The 20,259-nt window shown below is 41.2% G+C and overlaps 1 protein-coding gene across 1 annotated transcript; it reads right to left on the bottom strand.

Moving 5' to 3' along the window:
• Positions 1 to 209: 209 nt before the first annotated feature.
• On the bottom strand, positions 210 to 17,240 carry tmprss15 (transmembrane serine protease 15). The gene is made up of 25 exons (XM_061249337.1): positions 17,120 to 17,240; positions 15,917 to 16,044; positions 14,429 to 14,496; positions 14,024 to 14,166; positions 13,677 to 13,754; positions 13,425 to 13,544; positions 13,233 to 13,341; positions 12,808 to 12,917; positions 10,894 to 11,031; positions 10,658 to 10,807; positions 10,405 to 10,510; positions 9,474 to 9,621; positions 8,933 to 9,077; positions 8,403 to 8,492; positions 8,133 to 8,258; positions 7,728 to 7,871; positions 7,472 to 7,582; positions 5,229 to 5,358; positions 4,952 to 5,047; positions 3,574 to 3,623; positions 2,800 to 3,031; positions 2,258 to 2,439; positions 1,761 to 1,847; positions 806 to 945; positions 210 to 406 (listed from the first exon to the last, which is right to left on the bottom strand). Exons 1-25 carry the CDS (start codon positions 17,238 to 17,240, stop codon positions 245 to 247), a joined length of 3,114 nt encoding a protein of 1,037 aa, XP_061105321.1. The 3' UTR covers positions 210 to 244.
• Positions 17,241 to 20,259: the final 3,019 nt, after the last annotated feature.

Genomic DNA, 20,259 nt, shown 5'->3' with positions numbered 1-20,259 from the left:
TGTAACTTTTTTAAATTAAATACAAAAATGTCTTAATATTGCTTTTCTATGCCCAAATTAACTGATATGATTTCTGCTATGTATTAATAGACAACCAACAATTATATTGATTATGAATTGCCTACAATAACATTGTAGAAACTTGTTGTAATATTTCATAATATCACTATTTATGTTTATGTTACAAATATTTCATTTGTCTTCCTCAGTTCACTTGTCAGGAAGTGCATCTCTAGTCCCAGTTTCAGGAAAAGCGTCTGACCTCTGCCACCCAGTTGGTGAACTCAGAAACCAGAGCATACACCCCAGGTCTCTCGGGGCGGCCACATCCTACTCCAAACGAAGTCACCCCTACCAATGTCCAGTGTCCATCTTGGTAGCACATGAGGGGCCCCCCTGAGTCTCCCTGAAACACAACACAGCAGCAGTAGCTGCCAGGGTGTCCATGTATGCATACATAGAAATACAAATACATCTTCATGCACACTACACAGGTACACACATACACTGTAAATACATGTACACCAATATTGTCAACAAAGTTTTAGACTGTGAAAGGTAGAGGAGTGGGTTTGAGATTGTGAAAGGTAGAGGAGTGGGTTTGAGATTGTGAAAGGTAGAGGAGTGGGTTTGAGATTGTGAAAGGTAGAGGAATGGGTTTGAGATTGTGAAAGATAGAGGAGTGGGTCTGAGATTGTGAAGGGTGGAGAAGTGAGTTTGAGAAAGCTTGTGAAAGCTGCACGATTAATCAGAGTTGTTGGGATACAAAATCACACTGCTAGCGTGGAAAGAGTGTTGGTCTCACCTGACAGGAGTCCACACCCCCTTCAAGGTACCCAGCACACACCATCCTGGCAGTGATGTTATACTCAGGCAGCTGCTTCTTGCACACGGCCTGACTCAACAGGGGTACGGCTGCTTCCTGCAGTACATCTGCCACTGAACCTAAGGGCAGGACAGAAGTGTTTATATTCTATTAGTGAGGGGGTTCTCGAGTTGGCGGGTGATGTATGTTACATCATCAAAGAAACATGTGCTTCCTTTTTTTTAACCCCTTAACATCACTGGGTGGTAATCAAGGTGTAGCATTGTCATGTGTTACATTATGGAGAGCCTGCACAGTCAGCAGAATGTATAGCTGTACTACTATTTGAGTGGTCTCTAATATGATACTGCTCCTGATTGAATGGGCTGTGCCTTGTTATCAGTGCTGAACTATGCTGCATTCAAGTTTTTTTCCTTTTTCTTTTTTTTTATTTATTTGACGCCTAATGTGGGACTGAGCATCTCCAATTCCTGCCCTAATTTGCAACATTCAACTGTAACTAGCTGTGTTCATGCTACAAACAACATTGCTAATTTGGGAGGGTTCTCCTTCTAACACATGATGTTGCCAACTGTTTCTTTTCACACCATGGACAACAGCTAAAGCTTGCATAGAGCAGAGTGGAGTCGGAGGAAGACCTTTCATAAGCGGCTTTCATATGCAGTCCACAGGTTCCCAATTGACTAGTGGGGGTCACTAGATATCAAACTGAAACCTGCCATACCTTGGTCCATGCTATCGGCAATTGCTCAACACCGTATGGAGCTATCAGGCACATTCAGTACTGGCACGGTCTGGATTCAATGACAGGACATGAGGCTCATCCATGCACCACAGCGTGATGCCTCAACCAAATGGGCCAACCAGCAGCCCGTATTCAGTTTTGTGTTAATGCAGTTGCTGAAGTTTTTGCCAACTGCTGAGAGCAACTTGCCTTGCTCAGCCACTCTTCCCCAGCCTGCAATGAAGCATTTCCTCCCTGGTTCATCATTGTCTGGGAGACAGATGGGTTGGATGTAGTCTAGATAGAGCAGACACGATGAGAGATGGGTAGGTACTTAGTTAAACAATAAAAAAACAGATGAACCAAAGACAAAGTCTTTTTGAAGTGAGCACCTTAAAAAAATGGGTGTTGTGGAAGAGAGTCTGTGAGAAAGAAAGAATGACTACAGGATGACTATTCTGCCCAGAGATGGGATGATGTCCTGCCAGTAAATATTATTATGCTTAAGGGTAGGGATGTTGAGAACTTTTCCATCTCAATGCGACTTGCGGCTTCCATTACCTGTATTAATCTTAAACGCACCTTGAATACAATAATGAATGTAGCCTGTTAGATGAAGTAAAATAAATCTCTCAAACATGGAGGGGATTATTTGACTTTCAGACACACAAAGTACTTGAGTAATATGCTTTAAGCTGTATGCACACCTGTAAAGTTGACCGGTGTCTCCAGGTGCATCATAGCAATGTCACCATCCTTGGTCCTCCTGTTGTAGATCTTGTTGAAGATGATCCGGTCAACCTGTCTGGTCTCTTTGTGCAGGGATGGTGGACCCCCCTGTCGATGGAGGCCTAACAAGGCCTTCCAGCCAGAGATGTGCACATTCTTCCTGCAGGGTCAGAAAATAAGGAGGGAGGGGAAAATGAATGTCACTGCTGAGAAACTACATACAGTCAAGAGAAACATATACATACAAATCATCCAGACTTAAAAATAGGTAAACAAGAGGTGAGAGCTACAGGCTAGACTACATACAGCTAAAATGCAGTTGACACAGCTAGAAACAGTTGAAACAGACACAGACACATACATACTGTACATTTGACAGTTGATACACAGAAACAATTAGCTATACAGGCAGCTGAAACAGACACAGACAGGTGAGACCAACAACAACAACTGTTTAAGCAAGTGAGGCACAGGTGAAGGTGAAAGTAATGGAAAGTTCCAGACATGGGATGGTACATACCCATAGACACAGTGTGCAGCAGTGATCAGCCACTCCCTGTCAATCAGCGAGGCTCCACAGACATGACGCCCTCTCCAGTGCAGAGACACTATCCATGGCCACACCCCTTCCCGCGCATCAGTGCCTCCAACCACTCTGCTGCTGTCATCATCTTCCTGCTCCTCATTGGCTTCTCTTCCCTCTCTCCTTTCCATCCCTCCTTCTGACCATTGGACCATTTGAATGCCACACGCTATTGCATAGAGAGGCCAGCTCATTATGTGTTCAGTGTGGGAAGAAAGGTTACTACAAGGCTGCTACAGGGGACGACATTGGCGGTAAGAGTAATCGTCTGGCAGTCGGGGGTTGCCGGTTCGATCCCGCCCTGAGTGTGTCGAAGTGTCCCAGAGCAAGATACCTAACCCCCAAATGCTCCTGACAAGCTGGTTGGTGTCTTGCATGGCAGCCAATCGCCGTTGGTGTGTGAGCGTGTGTATGAATGAGTGAATGAGAAGCATCAGTACAGTGCGTTGTATAAAAGTGCTATATAAATGCCAAACATTTACAGGGAACTGTGTGCCTGTGTGTGTGTGTGTGTGTGTGCATGTGCGTGTATGCTTGTGGGTTGTGGGTAAGCGTGTTTGCATGTGTGTATGTGTGTGGTTGTGGGTGGGTATTTGTGCATGTGTATGTTAGAGTGGGTGTGTGTGCGTGCACATGGTTATTGGTGGGTGTGTGTGCATGAATAAGAGAGAAAGTGAATTAATGGGAACAAGAAAGTAACTTCATACTTACGCTTGTTGTCACATTGTAGAGATACAGCCATCCCACCAGCACATACATCACTGGGAAATAAAGCATACATTAAATACAATAAATGGTTGTGCTAGCCCATGGAGTGCTACGTCTTTGGGAAACATGTTCTGTGTTTAACACTAATTCACTTACGTTCTGGTAAAAATGACAAACCATAATCTGCCAACTCACAATAACAGCACAATGCATACATTCATAAAGTGTGTGTGAGTGTTCTTAATTTCTTAATGACACTTATTAATTAAATAAGCGGGATTAAATAAACTACAAATAATGTTTTGTTTTTTTGATTGTCGAGGAATAATTCAGTTCAGAATAATGCATGTCAGGACAAATCCAAGCCATGAAGTGCAAGGAACTCTCTGTACACCCGTGGTGAGGCATATATTATGGAAAGGGTATAAAACCATTTCTAAAGCTTTGAGCCCCAAAGAAGATCTGTGGAGAGACCTGAAGATGGCAGACATAACTTGAGAAGATCTGAATGGGATAAACTGCCTAAAACCAAGTGTGTAAAGCTTGAAAGACTTGAAGCTGTAATTGCTGCGAAAGGGGCTTCTACAAAGTACTGAATTAAGGGTCTGAATACTTATATACATTAGAGATTTTAGTTTTATATTTTTAATAAATTTAATAAAAATTTCTAAAGACATGTTTTCACTTTGCCATTATAGGTTGAGTGTAGATTGATGGACAGAAATGGCAATTTTATCAACTTAACACAATCAAGTGTGCAAAAAGTGAAGGGATCTGAATACTTTCCGAAGCCACTGTAGTGGTACACAGGAGTAATTATTTTGTTGTGATTCAAGTCAAAGTGATCAGCATTTAAAGAACACTGTTTATTCTTTCCACCATTTTGGATCCTTTTTCTATGTAAAAATGCAGTATCCTGCATTAACATGACCACTGATTTGTAACAGTTTTTTCATACTTTTAGATCACATCCATTATTATGCTGTCCGGATGAAGAAGCATTGTGTGTTGTAACAAAACATTTAATTAACATATTTAATTGGGGATACTGACCAATTTAAAATAATTGGAAAAGCAAGGATAAAATGACTACAAAAGTTCACAGTACCCATTTATTAATCGTGGTACTAGTAGACCTGTTCAAACTCATTATCAGTCTTTCCCAAATATTTCTGAAATATAATGGAAAAGACAACCACTTTATGTGCATGGTATGATGGTGTATGAATTCATTCCTTGCTCTTACCTTGGGGATTGAGTCATTGTTTGGCATCTGTATTGTACTGTTTGGTGATATGAGTTTAGGCTGTCGCTCCCTTATGTGTGATTTGATTAAAGGATCCACTGTACAATTATTGGTACATTTTGATATTTAGTTTACCTTAGTTCGATGTCCAGAGAGCCATTGCTCATGGGAATCAAAGTGATGAAGGAGCCATTTCCTTCAGAGAGGGGCACCATAGAAGCATTTCCTGCCCTGAAATACACACACGCACACATACTTACTAGGTCATGATGCAGCTGTGACTCACTATGAGCTCCCAAGATCATTCCACAGCTTAGACTCTTGCTTGATCATGACACAGCTATAATATAAGTCTCACTAGGCCATGATACAACTAGAATTCCCTTTAGACCAACGTACAGCTGTAACTCACCGAAAACCCAAATAGTTGCACAGGAACCTGGAGAGCTGTGTTGTCCAGTTATCAGCACACACAGTGTGCCATGAGTTCTGAACCTGGAGCTGCAGCTGATTGATGGTTCCATTGCCTGACTGGAGGTTCACTGTGACAGAGAACCACAGTGTTTGTTCTTCACAAATATCTTGCTATCCGCAATCCACTCCAACTTTTCAAAATACCTTTTATAAATATAACTTTTAGAAATATAATATGTATGTATGTATGTATGTATGTATGAGTATATTTCATCTTTGATCAGTAGAGTCTATATGAGTATGTATTGCAACAAATATACAATATCAGGCATACAAGCACAAGGCTCCACTATGGTAACATGTAGACAAACTGCACGCATACACATCTGATACAGTTAGAGAGAAATTTGCATTTTGCAGAAACACGGGCCAATAGTTAGACCTGAGTTCCTGGCTGTATGAATCATCAGGGAAACCTGTTTGGAATTGTTTAATATCTTACCTGCCCATATACACATGCAGTATATTTGGTCTGCTTTAACAACTTAACTACAGTTTGAGTGCCCAGCTCATCGTATAAAGTGGGCTCCAGAATTATTGGTACCCTTAATAAAAATGGAGGGAAAAGGCTGCATATAATAAACAACATGAATAATGATATATATGTTATGTTCAAACATATAGGAAAACTATTTACTTTTATTTCAATACAGTGGGGTCAAAAAGTCTGAGACCACATTGAAAATCTGGGAATTATTTTTTATATAATCGTGGAAATAAACAGTTTTCGGATTTTTAAACTCTTTAAACAAGATAAAGTTACCTCAAATCTATGCAAGAACTACTTGAAGACCAAAGAAGAGCAAGGAGTGCTGCACAATCCACAATCACCTGACTTAAACCCCACTGAACGCTTATGGGGACAACTGGAAGACTGACAAAAGCCAAGCAGTAACATCACAAGATGGTCTTTGGAATATTGTCAAATAATACTGGGATAACATGGATGATCAAATTTTGGAGTCTGTGCCAGCTCGAGTGCACACTGCTATTAAAGCTGGGGGACATACCAAATACCAAGAAATTCAGAAATTCATGTACATTTTTCACAGATTCAACTTTTCACTCAGAGTGTTATGTTGACAATATAAATAACCATCAGCATGGAAAATCCAAAGAACTGTCAATTCAGAAGATACAGATGTACAAAGAAATACATAAACACTTAGAAATACCACTTAGCACTGTAAGTGCAATAAAATAAAAAGAAACTGTAGCTTTAACTTTTGCCGTAAAAACCAAATGGGGACAAAAAAACTGTTAAACACATGAACAATTAAACATACCACTTAGTACTGTAAGGGTAATACATTTAATAAAAACATATGGAATGATTGCAAACTTGGCAGGAAGAGGACACAAGCGCATATTATCCCCACGGACAGTATCCTCACAGATGGTGAGGGAAGGTCCCAGAAAAAATCATAAAATGGCACCTCCATACCAACAAACTCTTTGGAAGGGTGGCATGAAGACAGCGGCATGAAGACTGACTGAGTTTGGCAAACCTCATTGGAATTATGAGTGTAAGAGAGTGCTATTAATTGAGGCTTTTAAATTCATTAAAGGAATTAACAAAGTGAACTACAGGCCATTCCTTAGGTTGAGTTTGGTTAGCAGAGTTTAGTTGGCACAACTCCGTTCCTCATATTGACAAATGCCAATAACTTTCTCTATGAGTGTGAAAGATGATATCCACTCTGCTCTGTGAGTGTGGGAGATGATATCCACTCTGCTCTGTGAGTGTGGAAGATGATATCCACTCTGCTCTATGACTGTGGGAGATGATATCCACTCTGCTCTGAGTGTGGGAGATGATATCCACTCTGCTCTATGAGTGTGGGAGATGATATCCACTCTCTTCTATGAGTGTGGGAGATGATATCCACTCTGCTCTATGAGAGTGGGAGATGATATCCACTCTGCTCTATGAGAGTGGGAGATGATATCCACTCTGCTCTATGAGAGTGGGAGATGATATCCACTCTGCTCTATGAGTGTGGGAGGTGATATCCACTCTGCTCTATGAGAGTGGGAGATGACATCCACTCTGCTCTATGGGAGTGGGAGATGATATCCACTCTGCTCTATGAGTGTGGGAGATGATATCCACTCTGCTCTATGAGTGTGGGAGATGATATCCACTCTGTTCTATGAGAGTGGGAGATGATGTCTACTCACCACATTCAGCTTCATCGGAGGCATCGGAGCAGTCTGGGTGACTGTCACAAACACTAGTGTTTGAAATACAAGCTCCAGACCGACACTGATAATGTCCAGCAGTACAGGGCTCTGGTAAAATTAGTATTACATCATTAGGTGGTTATACTTCATTAAGTATTCACAAGCTCACACATAAACACACAGACAAACCTCATTTTCAAATGTCCTTGTTTTCATTCCATTTTAATATACGGTAGTTAGTGCCAAACCTTACCAGGCTGACCTAGCCTGAAGCCAGAGGTGAAATTGGCATGGAATCCCCTGCCATATCCTGACTGGTCCGAGAAGAACATAACAGTCATCTGATTGGTTGTGGAGAACACATCTGCAATTGATGTATCACTTCCAGTGAAGACACCTGATATGGAAATAGTCAGATGTCAAATGAAGGGAAGTCAGTAGGAGATGCAGCTTTTGAAAGGTGATTAGGTGAAACAGTAGGTGTACATTTTGGCTGTACAATATGGGCTTAGATAAGATCAGAAAAGAGGCAGTGTTGTGTCAAGGGGGTAATGAGTGGCAAAACAAAATATGATCTAATAAAGTCAAATAGTCTGGATATGTGTGAGCAGTGACACAGGGTTGTTAGTGGAATGAAGGAACATTAAGTGGGACTTACCAAGCAACTCCGAACTTCCTCCAGCTCCATCTCGCACCTCAACCATGTCAAACGTAGCTTCCACGTCAAAATCCGAGAAGTGCAGTTGGATATTTTTCCCTTCCCCTCCGTGGAGGGTCCACACACCTACAGTATGTGTCCAAAGCATACACAATATACATGTAATATGTAAAGCACAGAGAACATTAAAATGTGGGCAGACAGCCAGGTCACTATTATACTGTGCTTGCAGAAGACAGGGAGATGTGTGCGAGAGAGAAAGGCACTCACAGGATGCTCTGTTTCCGTAAGAGCTTGGATAATTGGGGGAGCTGAAGGTGGAGTTTGGCTCCCAAAGGTCAAATGGTCCACCGCAGTCCGCTAAGAGAGCAGAAGGAATACACGGCAAATCACACACACAAGCCACTGGGTGTGACGATGGGTTGAGTATAGAGGTGTAAGAGGGTTTTTTACTGGTTATGAGAAGGCTACATACATAATGTGGAACATAAATATTTGTATAGTACCTTTTATTTAAAACATGTAACCCAAAGTGTTTCACATACATGGAGTAAAATGAAATAAAATTTAAAAAACATACTGTAAGAAAAACAGGTTGTGCAAGTCTAATGAATTTGTGTGATGGGAAATGGGACATCAATATGGGAAAGGGATTAAAATGAATTGTATGAATTGACAGGAACGTAATGTCAGTTTTATGAATCTGTGAAGGGGAGGGGAAGTCATGCTGGTGTGATGCATAGATAATAGGTCAGGAAGTTATGACAAAGAGGTAGTAGGTTTGTGTGGTTATAACATACGAGGAATGGGTGGAGGAGTCGTTGGGATGGGTACAGGGGTAGGATCTGGATAGACTCCTTCCTCACAGGGACCATTTGTGAGGCTAATGTCATCCAAAGCAATATCATTTTTTAACCCCCCTTTCTTCTGAGCCTCAAAAACCACCTAGAGAATATTGGGTAAGCAACACACATCATACACCCATCAGGCAAAACACCATGCAAAGTTTTCCACAGGTGTTGACAAGATATTAAAAGCACAACCTTTATGGAACATTAGTATGCTTGCCAACCATTGTTCAGAGCTTGCTTGCTGAACTCAGTACCTTAGTTAACACAGAAAAGGTATAAATAACCAGGTAACAAAGCCCTCCTGGAGAACACAAGGAATCCGATGTTCTCGTCAGAGAGGAACACTACACCCAAATTTACTTTGTTTAATTTTGAGGAAGGTTGTCCATGCTTAGATATAAAGCAAGATTGTACTGGAATATTCCAAAGTTTGTCTTATGTCCTATTCACAACGGACTAGCATTACAACAGAGATTCTGGGAGTACTGACCGTTAGGTCTGCTGTATCATTCAGAGTAGCCTGTCCATAATTCCATTGGTCCCCGTAATTTCCCTCTTTCTGGAAGACCACTGTGGCTATGGTCTGATTTTCCACAAACACCTTCAATAACCATACATCCACTCCGTACATGTGATACCTGGAGCATCAGACAACATGAATATGTTTGTTGCTTTAGCTACACATTACATTACATAATTGGCATTTGGCAGACGCTCTTATCCAGAGCGACGTACAGTTGATTAGACTAAGCAGGAGACAATCCTCCCCTGGAGCAATGCAGGGTTAAGGGCCTTGCCCTAGGGCCCAACGGCTGTGCGGATCTTATTGTGGCTACACCGGGATTAGAACCACCAACCTTGGGTGTCCCAGTCATTTTACCTTAACCGCTACACTACAACGCTCACCGAGTACTTTATTAGGAACATTTTTACTTCATTACAGCTACTTATTCATGTGATTATCTAATCAGCCAATTGTGTGGCAGCAGTTCAATGCAAACAATCAAGTAGATACAGGTCAGGAGCTTCAGTTAATGTTCACATCAACCAACAGAATGTGGAAAAAATGTGATCTAAGTGACTTTGTGATTGTTGGTGGCAGACAGGGTGGTTTGAGTATCTCAGAAACTGATCTCCTGGGATTTTCACTCACACTAGCCTCTAGAGTTTGCAAAGAATGAGAATGTGGACAGGAAGGTGACAGTAATGCAAATAACCACACATTACAACAGTGGTATACAGAAAAGCACTTCTGAACACACAACGCATCATTACTCCAAGTGGATAGGCTACAGCAGTAGAAGTCTAAAAAATAAAAAATAGTCTAAATTCAACATCACTGATAGACTTTAAATTCAAGATCACTGATTTCACTGATTTCCCATTCTTAACAGACATTAGTCAAAAAAGACATCACCAACCAGAAGCTCAGGCACATTGGCTCTTTTGAATGAGTCAATGGGAGGCTGTAAATCCGAAAGCTCTTTTCCCATGTACCAGGTCCTCCCGGGGTGACGATGTAGTACCCTAAAACATCATCAAATGACATTTACAAGTCTGCTCACTCCTGGCAGAATATGCTGCAGTGGCATACACATTAATGCATAGGCATATGAAGACAATGCCTGCACCTGGTGATGACTACAGTGGTACAAAGTAATCCTGCATCTTTACCTGATTGGTTCCCCAGGGTGTGGTCAAAGCTGGGCCCAGTCAAAGGGGGAAATGTAGGGAAATTGACTCGCATCCAGTCCCCGTCCTCTGTTTGGTCCTGCCTCCAGAGACACAGACCATCCTCAAAAGAGCAATTCACCTTGTCAGCATCTGGCAGGAGACAGATAGCCACCATTACTTCAGCAGCAAACATTTGTAGTATGGATTGCACTCTTTCAGTGTCTGAAGAGACTTACTGGTTAGGCCATGCAGGTTTTCCTCCCTGTAGGTGGCATTGAATCCCTTCAGGTTGTTTATGAAGTCTGAGAGGAACTCAATAGTGGCCTCATGGAACAGAATCCACACAGATCCCGGGGAAGAACCTGACAGGGTAGCTTAAAAATGCAGGGTAGGTTAAAAACCAAAAGCTTATCGAATTGCAGCAAATTGGATGCTACAATCCAATCAGATGGTCCAATCCAGAGTGATTTATAAAGCAACGATGTACAATGTATGTCGCTCTGGATAGGGCCACCTAATTCATTTAGCAATTTAGCCTTATTAATATGAGCAATGCATTAACCTACTAACAACATTCCCAGACCCAGACCGGCATGTTAGGAAGCGGGGAGTAGCCTATCGTTAAAATATCAATGCAAGTTAAACAGTAACCAAGAACCAAGTACAAATTCTAAATACTTACTTCATATTGGTTACCCTAAGCTAAGCAACATGGAACTTACCCTAAGGATGTTCTGCATTATTAAATCTAGCTAGTTAACTTGTTAATTCTGGAACAAGTATGTTAATTTGCCTGGTTAAATACTGACAGTGCACGGTAGCCTATATCTTACTTTCATAAACCAGCGTATTTAATTTATGATATAGCTATGTTGGTAGCTATCTAATGAATATAACTTGTAAGACTGTTAGTTAGCCAAGTTACTGAAAAAGATACTTAGCAAGCACAGTATTTTTTTAATACAACTGCCGACACAGCTAAACACTTGCACTAAAAACGAATAATGTATCATGACGGAGCAGAATGGGACAGGAGAGATAATTGGGTTATCAATACTTTGAAATTCACAGAGCCAGGAATTTAGACATGTAGAGCTTGGTTGATGATTTCGCGGAGCGCAAGTTGCGCTGGGTGTCCTTTTAAATGAGTGAGCAGCATTTTTGCTTTTTACCTTACCGTTAAGGCATTATTCGTTAGAAAGAGTAGGCAAATATAACACTGTGATGTTGTTTCCTGTCTGTTAGTATCATTACTGCTATCTGTTCGGCGGACTGGCTAGCGCTTATCCCTGTGCTTTGTCTACTGTCTGTGGTTCTGAATGGCTGGTACATGCGCGCTGCAAGTGTGAGTGTGGGTAATGTTATTGAAGGGGTGGGGGGCCCGGAGTATAATTTGCACGGGGTCCGATAGGTCTTAGTTACGCCACTGATTCCTCTTCTGGACTTGCGCGGTTAAACTAAATAAATTCACATTTAGACATAAAATAAATGACTTACATAGATCTGCGACAGTGTGATGGTGACTCAGTATTGAAAGCAGTTCCTGACTGCTAGTGGTAGGTCAAACTGAACTAAGGCAAGTTATAATGACTTTGTCACCCCCTTGTGGCAGACACATAATACGCAAGGGATAATACCGTCAGTTGTGAGGAAATAACTGCCCGACAGGGTGGTGCTCGGGGAGGACCGTTTACTGACCTGAAGGGCAGTATACAAAATTAATGCACACCCACGTGTCACGTCTCAGCTGAATGCGGTATTAGCCGTGGGTGGTCGGTTATTTTTTTATGCCGTGGTATAGCTAATACAGCGTAACCAAGGAACGAACGAACCAAAGGGGAGTGATCCATAGTTCTCGCCTGGATTTGGGATATTTATGCCCAAAACAAATTTGGTAAACACCCAAAGTGGATTCTTTTGAAGCAGGTAATGCTTGGCAGTGATCATTTTGGCTGTTGGCGATGAGTGATAATTTGTTTTCAGAATTCTGAATTGATGAAGGTTGTAAAAATTGTTGTAGTGGAGAAAAGCTGCACGGTAACACATTTCATTTGCTCAGGGCCTCACAGGGAAAGTGAGGCATAGAATAGGACTTTGGATTAGCTTTCCAACAATGGAATTCAGACAGCTGTGCTCTGTTTACAACTTACTGATCAGGCTTTTGCTTTTGCCTATGCCCTCATAGACATCGAGAACATCAATATCCTCTTCAGTGTCAAATGACTGGAAGTCTACACGTATGGCATATCCATCCTGAACACTGAAAACAGTAAAACAACAATTAGTATTAATTTTGCAAAAGACCTACATGGCAGTTACTGTCAAGTGTTGACTGAGTCATCGGAAGCAAGAGTCAGCATTGAGAGTGAGCAGTGCTTGAATAACAGCTGTGTTGAACTAGGGCAGATAATTCAGTACGATGAGCAGACTATGAATGGTGGCATTATTGAGTGCAAGACATGTTTGTGAGAAGCAGTAGTTTCCAAGTTATATTTGTGGGAAATGTTTGAGTAGCCAGTGATAGTACTGCATGTAAAGTGTATGAATAATAGCATTGTTGAGGGAGTATGACTACCGTATGACCCAGCGACATGTAGTATCACTGTCATAGGGCAGTGGGAAGTTTTTGGAATGGAAGGAGCCTGTGGGGCCAAGCAGCAGGAACTTTCCATCACAGGTTGTTGCTATGGAGACAGGAGACAGGACAAACCTGAGCTGCAGTTCGCATTTTCTTGCATACTACTCACAAATATTGTATGTTACTCACCACAGAGAATCTCATCTTCATCTGAGCCATTGGGACAGTCGTATACTCCGTCACAGAGCATCACATTGGGAATGCATGTTTGGCCATCGGTACATATCATCTGACCAGAAGCACACTGCCCTAAAGATATTACAACAGACTGAGCTACAAGATCCAAAGGGACATTTTGAAATCAGTGGCGGGTCATCCTGATGGATCATTGGACAGAAAGTATCAAGGTTAAACAGAACATTCAATGCCTGTGAACTGTACCTGGAACTGAGGTGGGCTCACTGGGCTGCACTGTGACGGTCGTTATCGATGGTCGTTCTGTTGGGAGTTTTCCTTCAGCTGCATGGAAATACTTTCTTTTACAAGTATTCCACATCAGAGATGTCACATATAGCTGTATTAGCACATAAGACCCCTTCCATTATCATAATTCATGTGCATTACATCATCATACATTAAAAACAATAATACATTAAATTTATATATTAAAAATTAACAGTATTTGTCATGGAATACTGACAAAAAGATGTTCCTTTCAGTTATCTCCATAATATGTGGAATGACTGCTTTCACTGATAGCGCCCCCATGTGGGGCTGGAGGCCCATACCTGTGATCAGAATGCTCTTAGCATCAATGACCAGAGCTTCCTGAGTTCCAGCCTGCACCCCAACCACTAGCTGTTGCTGTGCCACCTCTGCATCCACTGGCCCAGCAAAGTGGAGGTCAAAGGTCACTACCACACTTCCACTGCTGCAATACATCAAGGAACAGCAGACATTGGATTTTTATGTGCAACTGTCAACGTGGTCAATTCTTGTACAGTTATTGTACTTAAAAAGGTACTGTAACTGTAAAGGTTCAACAGGGCTGGTACCTTGTACAGGCAGACTGACCAGAGCCAATTGACCTGATATAGGTCAATATCCTACTAATTGAAACTGTCCCTCCCTAGCTCCCTTGCTAATTAGGCATTGACTGTGTGATCCATGACCATAAGAAAGAAAATTCTCACCTGAAGCCAGCCACCATACATGCCTTGTACTGTTCTCCTAGTGAGCTCCCAGAATAAATATTGGATACCTGAAAACAAAAGAATCAGTCAGGGGTGGGTTTCCCGAAAGCCTCTTAATGCTAATAACCTCTTTAAAGATCACTTGTTCACAGCAAAGAACCTCTTTAAGATACCGCTCGCAGTCGCCCTTTTCCTTTTCCAATAGAAAGCGTATGCTATTGTGTGTGCACACACAATAGCATACGCTTTCTATTCATGCTTATAGTCACAGCCTGCAGTCTCCTAAAATGTGTAGTCACCTCATAGTCAATTATTTTTCATGTAGCCTATATTGAGAGTAAATATCATAACAGTATAAAATGTGTAGCCTACCCATAAAAAACTATTAAATTGAACATGATAATGTCACACTGATAATTTGACTATTTTTACTCCAATTCAATGCAATTAATAAGAAAATGGTCATTTAATAGCATTCGATTAATAAAACAAATTGCTGCACCTGTATACTTGTATAAATAAGGCCAACACATTGCCATCCCTGCGATGTGGAGAATGGCTGAAGTGAGAGAATGAGAGGGGAGAGCACAAGGATAAGGCGAGTCACAGAAAGAAAAAGAATGGGCAGATGAGAAATGGAAAGGTAACAGAAGGGGGAAATTGGCAGGAAAGTGGGGGCAAGTGGGCTTGGTGCTGTGGCACTGTCTTGTAAACACACTCAGTCTGAATACAGGCTGAAGCTGAAAGTTGTGGACCGGAGAAAGCAGAGCAGCACTCGCCACGCTGGGGGCCTTCTCCAAATAATAAAATGAGTAAACCTACCCATGTGATCCCACTGTTGGACAGTTTCAGTGTTTGCACAATGGGAACATACAAATGAACATCAAAAAAGCAAAACTGTTGTTTGCTATCTCACGAGAGCTTGCAAGATAACTAGCTAGGCTAGCGAGATTGGCAGAACATGGTTAGAGTTTATTAACGTTACATAGCAACTGCCTGGCAGACAGGGAACTATTTTTGTGTCAATTATTCTTGTAATGACATTGTTAACACAAAATGCTTTTAATTGGATTGTGTCTGTAATATCTATATGTTCATATTTGGTAACCATTTTATAAAAGCAATAACTCACTTTATTTTAACTTTAAATTTATCACAGCTACGGGGGTTGTGACACTCTGCTGAGCGTCGGGCCGGACAATGCCCCGTAGCTGTGATAAAATTACGACATACCACTGCCTGTCGTAAGTTATTGCTTAAATATACACCCCCTATATACATTCACTGGGGGCCTACATGCTACCAGTTGTGATCAGTTAGAGGTGTGTCCTTCCCCTGATTGGTGCTATCTTTTCTGTGGTACAGTTTGGCTTGAATAGAAAGTAATGACTGGCACACAGGTGAGTTCAATGGAAGAGTGCAAGCAGAGGAGTGGTGGAGGGTTGTGGTACAAAGGAAGTGAAAATGTCTGCACTCGCATGTTCTTACCAGATGCTCCACGTCAAAGGCCAAAGCTTTGAACTGCAGTGATGACTTGTTGTGAAGCTCCTCTGTAAATATGGCACCCTGGGAAATGACCAGCCTGCCACTCAGATTAACTTCTGTCTCATCTGGTGCTGCAGATCACAGGAGCAGTATTCATGTTTGACTGATCTGTGCCACTCAAACAATCAGACAGCATACGGCCGTGCATGACTGAGCAATAAAAAAAAATAATCATTCCTAAGCAATAACTGCACCTTTGAGAATCTTTCACTCAGAGGATGAAACATCGCATATACATTTGCATATATATTTACAGTATTTTTGAGTATTGAAAAAGTATTTAAATTGTGAATAACCTTGTTTGTAGGTGTATTTTAGAAGGAGATATCTGTGCCTTTAGGAAGGGTGTGGGGTCTAATATGGGTAAAGTTTGAGGGGCCCTCCCTCCTAAATGGTTGGTCATTCAGCTTCATCAAACCACATTATAACACTCTCTCATATAGATTAACATGTATTTTAAAATGTGTTCAAATCTAAAAGGGTGAGGTCAGAAAGTGATTGACTTCAGATGGAATACCTCCTTTAGCTCAATATAAACAATATGGTAATGTTGCCATTTACCCTTTTCACATCTAACAATGGAACTGTCATTCATTTTTGGATGTGGTTTACATCCAAGCATGAGTAGCCTAAATCATATTTATCAACATAAAATTAAACAGTAAATTATTGATATTTATCATCTTGAATGAACTTTCTAAATTATTTTTCATCTTTATCGTACTATATTCAAAGAAACCATAAACCACGGGGGGAAAAAAATCCATAATGCAAACACAGATGATGAACAACAAATAGAAACATAAAACAAGAACCATATTTACACTGGTTTAGTTAGTGGTTATGCAAAACATTTCCCAAAAGTGTCATTTTAGAACTGTTTTAAAAGGTTAAAACTGAAGTGTTTCTTCCACCCATTAACTCAGCCAGCTGATTTATAATGAATTAGTTCTACCTCATGACTGAATAATTGTGCTACTTAGCTAATCTGAGTCATTAGAACAAAATACTAGGGAGGACTTTTACTTTCTGAACCTGGATTTTCCACCTGTAAAAAAGGGAAGCTCTTAAGTGAACACAAGGGTTAAGAAAAGCATAACATAACGATAATAAAGACAGAGAAAGAGAGTGGAGGTCTTGTCTTACTGTCAGGGTGCAAGGCGAGCCAAGTGACAACAATAAGACCCAAGCACACAGCCAGCAGTAGAAAGAAGAGGATGGAGAGCAGGACCTCAGTGGAGGACAGATGACAGTTTCGCCTTTTCATTTCTCTCACACCCTCTAAACTCTAGTACGCTTGCTCTTTTCCCCAGCTCGTTTCCCCAACTCTCCTCTCGTTCAAAATGTTCTTCCTGGAATCTAAAACTCAATTCTCTTTTAGAATCTCAGTCACACATTCTCTGTGCCCTAACAGAGCCAATTTCTGAAGAAGGGCAGTTATTTATAAGGAAATAGTTATAATCTTCTATTGCTGGCTGCCATAAATCTTCATTGTGCTGTAAATGATAAAACAATCAATAGTTAATCAGTGCAAAGTCACGTATAATCCATAGCGATGCTTTAGAGTGTACGTAATGATCAGCGATCCTTCTGTGTGCCGCAGTACACTTTGTGCACGGACAGGATGGTCTGATAAAGAAAAATGTCAATTAACTATAATAAGGGGTCCTTGGAAGCTTTGTATCCACACAGCCAGTAGGTATGCAAAATAATGCCCAGGAATCATTTGCAGACATATACACAAACACAAAGAGAGACATATGCTCACACCAACAACTTGAATTCCACATGAACTCTCTAGTAGACTTTGACCAGGTACAAGTCCACTGATTCCTGAAGGTGCCGATTTGTCAACACGGCACTTTTTTATGCTCTATCATTCCAGTCAGGTAGCAACTGCATTGCTACACCCCTGGGTTTTTATCAATAAAAACTGCTGTACAAAGAGCTCAGTTTGCTGTTCCCAATGAAATGTTTCTTTTAATCAATAAAATGCATACATGTATTTCACTGATAGAATAGATATTTTACTGATATTACAATTTATTGCAATCTGTTTGAGACATGTCTAGTCACGTGTTTTTCCATTTGATAGAGCTTAAGTATTATTGATCGTGTGTTAAGTGGTCATTGCACAATACAAATATATTAGCAAAGATAGTTCAGCTTTAAAAGTTAACAATTAGAGCCTTTCAGGATTAATTAGTACTTTAGCTAGCCATAAAACTGAACTTTCTTCAGTAAAACAGTTATCTGTAATCCCCCGAGGGATGTATACATACTTTATTAAATTCATATAAAAAAAACAAACAAAACAAAAAAACAAAAAAATAATATTTATTGACATATGCTTTATTTTCCATCACGTGTAAACTAGTGCCCAAAAAACAGGTTATTGGCACTCCTGGTTTAATACTTTGTATACAAGTAATACAAAATACCTTTGTAGCATGTGTACTTTCCTATAATTATTGATAAGATTAGAGAACAGATTTGGAGGGATTTTTGACCATTCCTCCATGCAGAACTTTTCCAAATCACTGATATCCTTTGGTTTGCGCTTATGAAGAATTAAAGGCAAACTGTAGTCACTTTTATTTCTTTCAAACATGAACACCACACAAGAAAATTGACTTTCTAAGCTTGTATTTGCGAATGGTCAGTTCAACAAACCTATCAGCTTCATGGTTACAGCTTTTGACAAAATTTACAATAGTCTCCCAACATGTCAAATATGTGCAGAGAATGTAGCCTATTGCACACACTAATCGTGAAATTATTTGTGGTAGGCGACTGTTGGCTCGGTTTGCGGCAAGGAAGCAGGGCAAGCCGAGGACCACGCCTTCTGGTTAAGCACACGCACACCTGGATTACGTTATGAATCAGTCCAGGAAGTTATAAGGTCTGCCTCTTTCCACAGTAGGCCGGGATCCCGTAGGAGAGGAGAAAGAAAGCAGAGACTTGAGAGTGCCGAAAAGCCTTTGTGATCTTAGTTTATTATTTTTGCCCAGAACCCGAGAGGGAGAAGGGCGAAGACCTTTTGTTTATTTTTCGTTCAGGCGTGGGCTCTTCCTCCCACCAGTTTCAGCTGGTTAGAAATAGAGCTGCGGTACAATCCAGAATGTCCTCTTCTCCTGCTCGTCTCACCCTGCCCCCCAGGGGCGTGTCACAGCGTGTGACAGAAACTTGTTTTCTGATATCCTCCGAAACATGCCTGTATATGCCTGTATAGAACCATCCTTCCGTAACTTGCACTCTATTTCATTCATCCAGACTGCCAGAGGCAGTCTAAACCTTTGGATGACTCATGCCAGCAAGGTCAAAGGGACACAGCACATGCCTTCAAAAGTCAAGAGATAAGGCTGACAGAATTACAAATGTAATTTTTGTCATTAAAAATGGTTTCCCCTGTGATGGATCACTCCGTACGAGCATTTCCATGCATGTTCCGCAGATGCTATCATGTCAACATTGCTGCCCCACATGCATGGCGATGGCCAGGTAGCCTCAGTACGTGTCACCGAGTGGGGCCCCTTTGGACATGGCCCATGATGTGGAAATGCTCGTACGGAGTGATCCTTCACAGGGGAAACCATTTTTCTTATACATTTGAGAGGTCACATCCACTATTCAGTGGGAAAGTCTCTGTATGGAGCTCAAGCTAGAGCGTAAAGCTAGCTCCGCTTAGTTGTCTTAGAACTACTAGCAGCGGGAGAATGGACAAGGGCAGGTGTTCACAGCCTCTGGAGGGCAAAAGCAATCACAGCTCGGACAGCAGATGTGAAGCTTCTGTTGGTATATTACTTGACCTGCGCATGGCACGAGGTTGAATATATCCAGTAGTCTAGTAGTAGTAGTAGTAGTTGTATATATCCACCTCAGGTGGTTGCAGAGGCACAAGATTTCAATGTGAGACCCTTTTGACATGACTGTCCCTGAACTCCCTGCACTGCATCGTCCTTGGGTTGTACGGTTTGGCTACATTTTATGATCCCCACAATGTAGCTAGCAATGGATTATACATTTTTGTCATGTTGGTGTCATAGATTTACTTGGTAGATTGGGGGAGATTGACTGTGTGCCCCCTTTGCTTTTGAGCGTTTGAGGCAAGGCGGTAACAGGAGGATTTTACTATGTCACGTTCCGTGCCTCCATGTCTAATTGTTATTTTCCTCGTTCCAGTTTCTGTGTTTTCTGAGTCCCTGATTCTCATTGTCTCCTTGTTAGTCTTGTATTTAAGCCTGTTTCTTTGTTCTGTGCCAGATCATTTTGTGCCTTGACTTTGT

This window comes from Conger conger, chromosome 7, assembly GCF_963514075.1.
Source record: "Conger conger chromosome 7, fConCon1.1, whole genome shotgun sequence".
Lineage (NCBI taxonomy): Eukaryota > Metazoa > Chordata > Actinopteri > Anguilliformes > Congridae > Conger > Conger conger.
Note: the sequence above shows the minus strand (reverse complement) of the source record. Positions and strands in the feature narration are given on the sequence as shown.

Coding starts and splice junctions, on each gene's coding strand:
- tmprss15 (XM_061249337.1), bottom strand. CDS start 17,240: ATGAAAAGGCGAAACTGTCATCTGTCCTCCACTGAGGTCCTGCTCTCC. Junction 16,045..17,119: donor GCTCGCCTTGCACCCTGACA/GTAAGACAAGAC, acceptor TGTGATCTGCAG/CACCAGATGAGACAGAAGTT. Junction 407..805: donor GGGGTGTGGACTCCTGTCAG/GTGAGACCAACA, acceptor GTTGTGTTTCAG/GGAGACTCAGGGGGGCCCCT.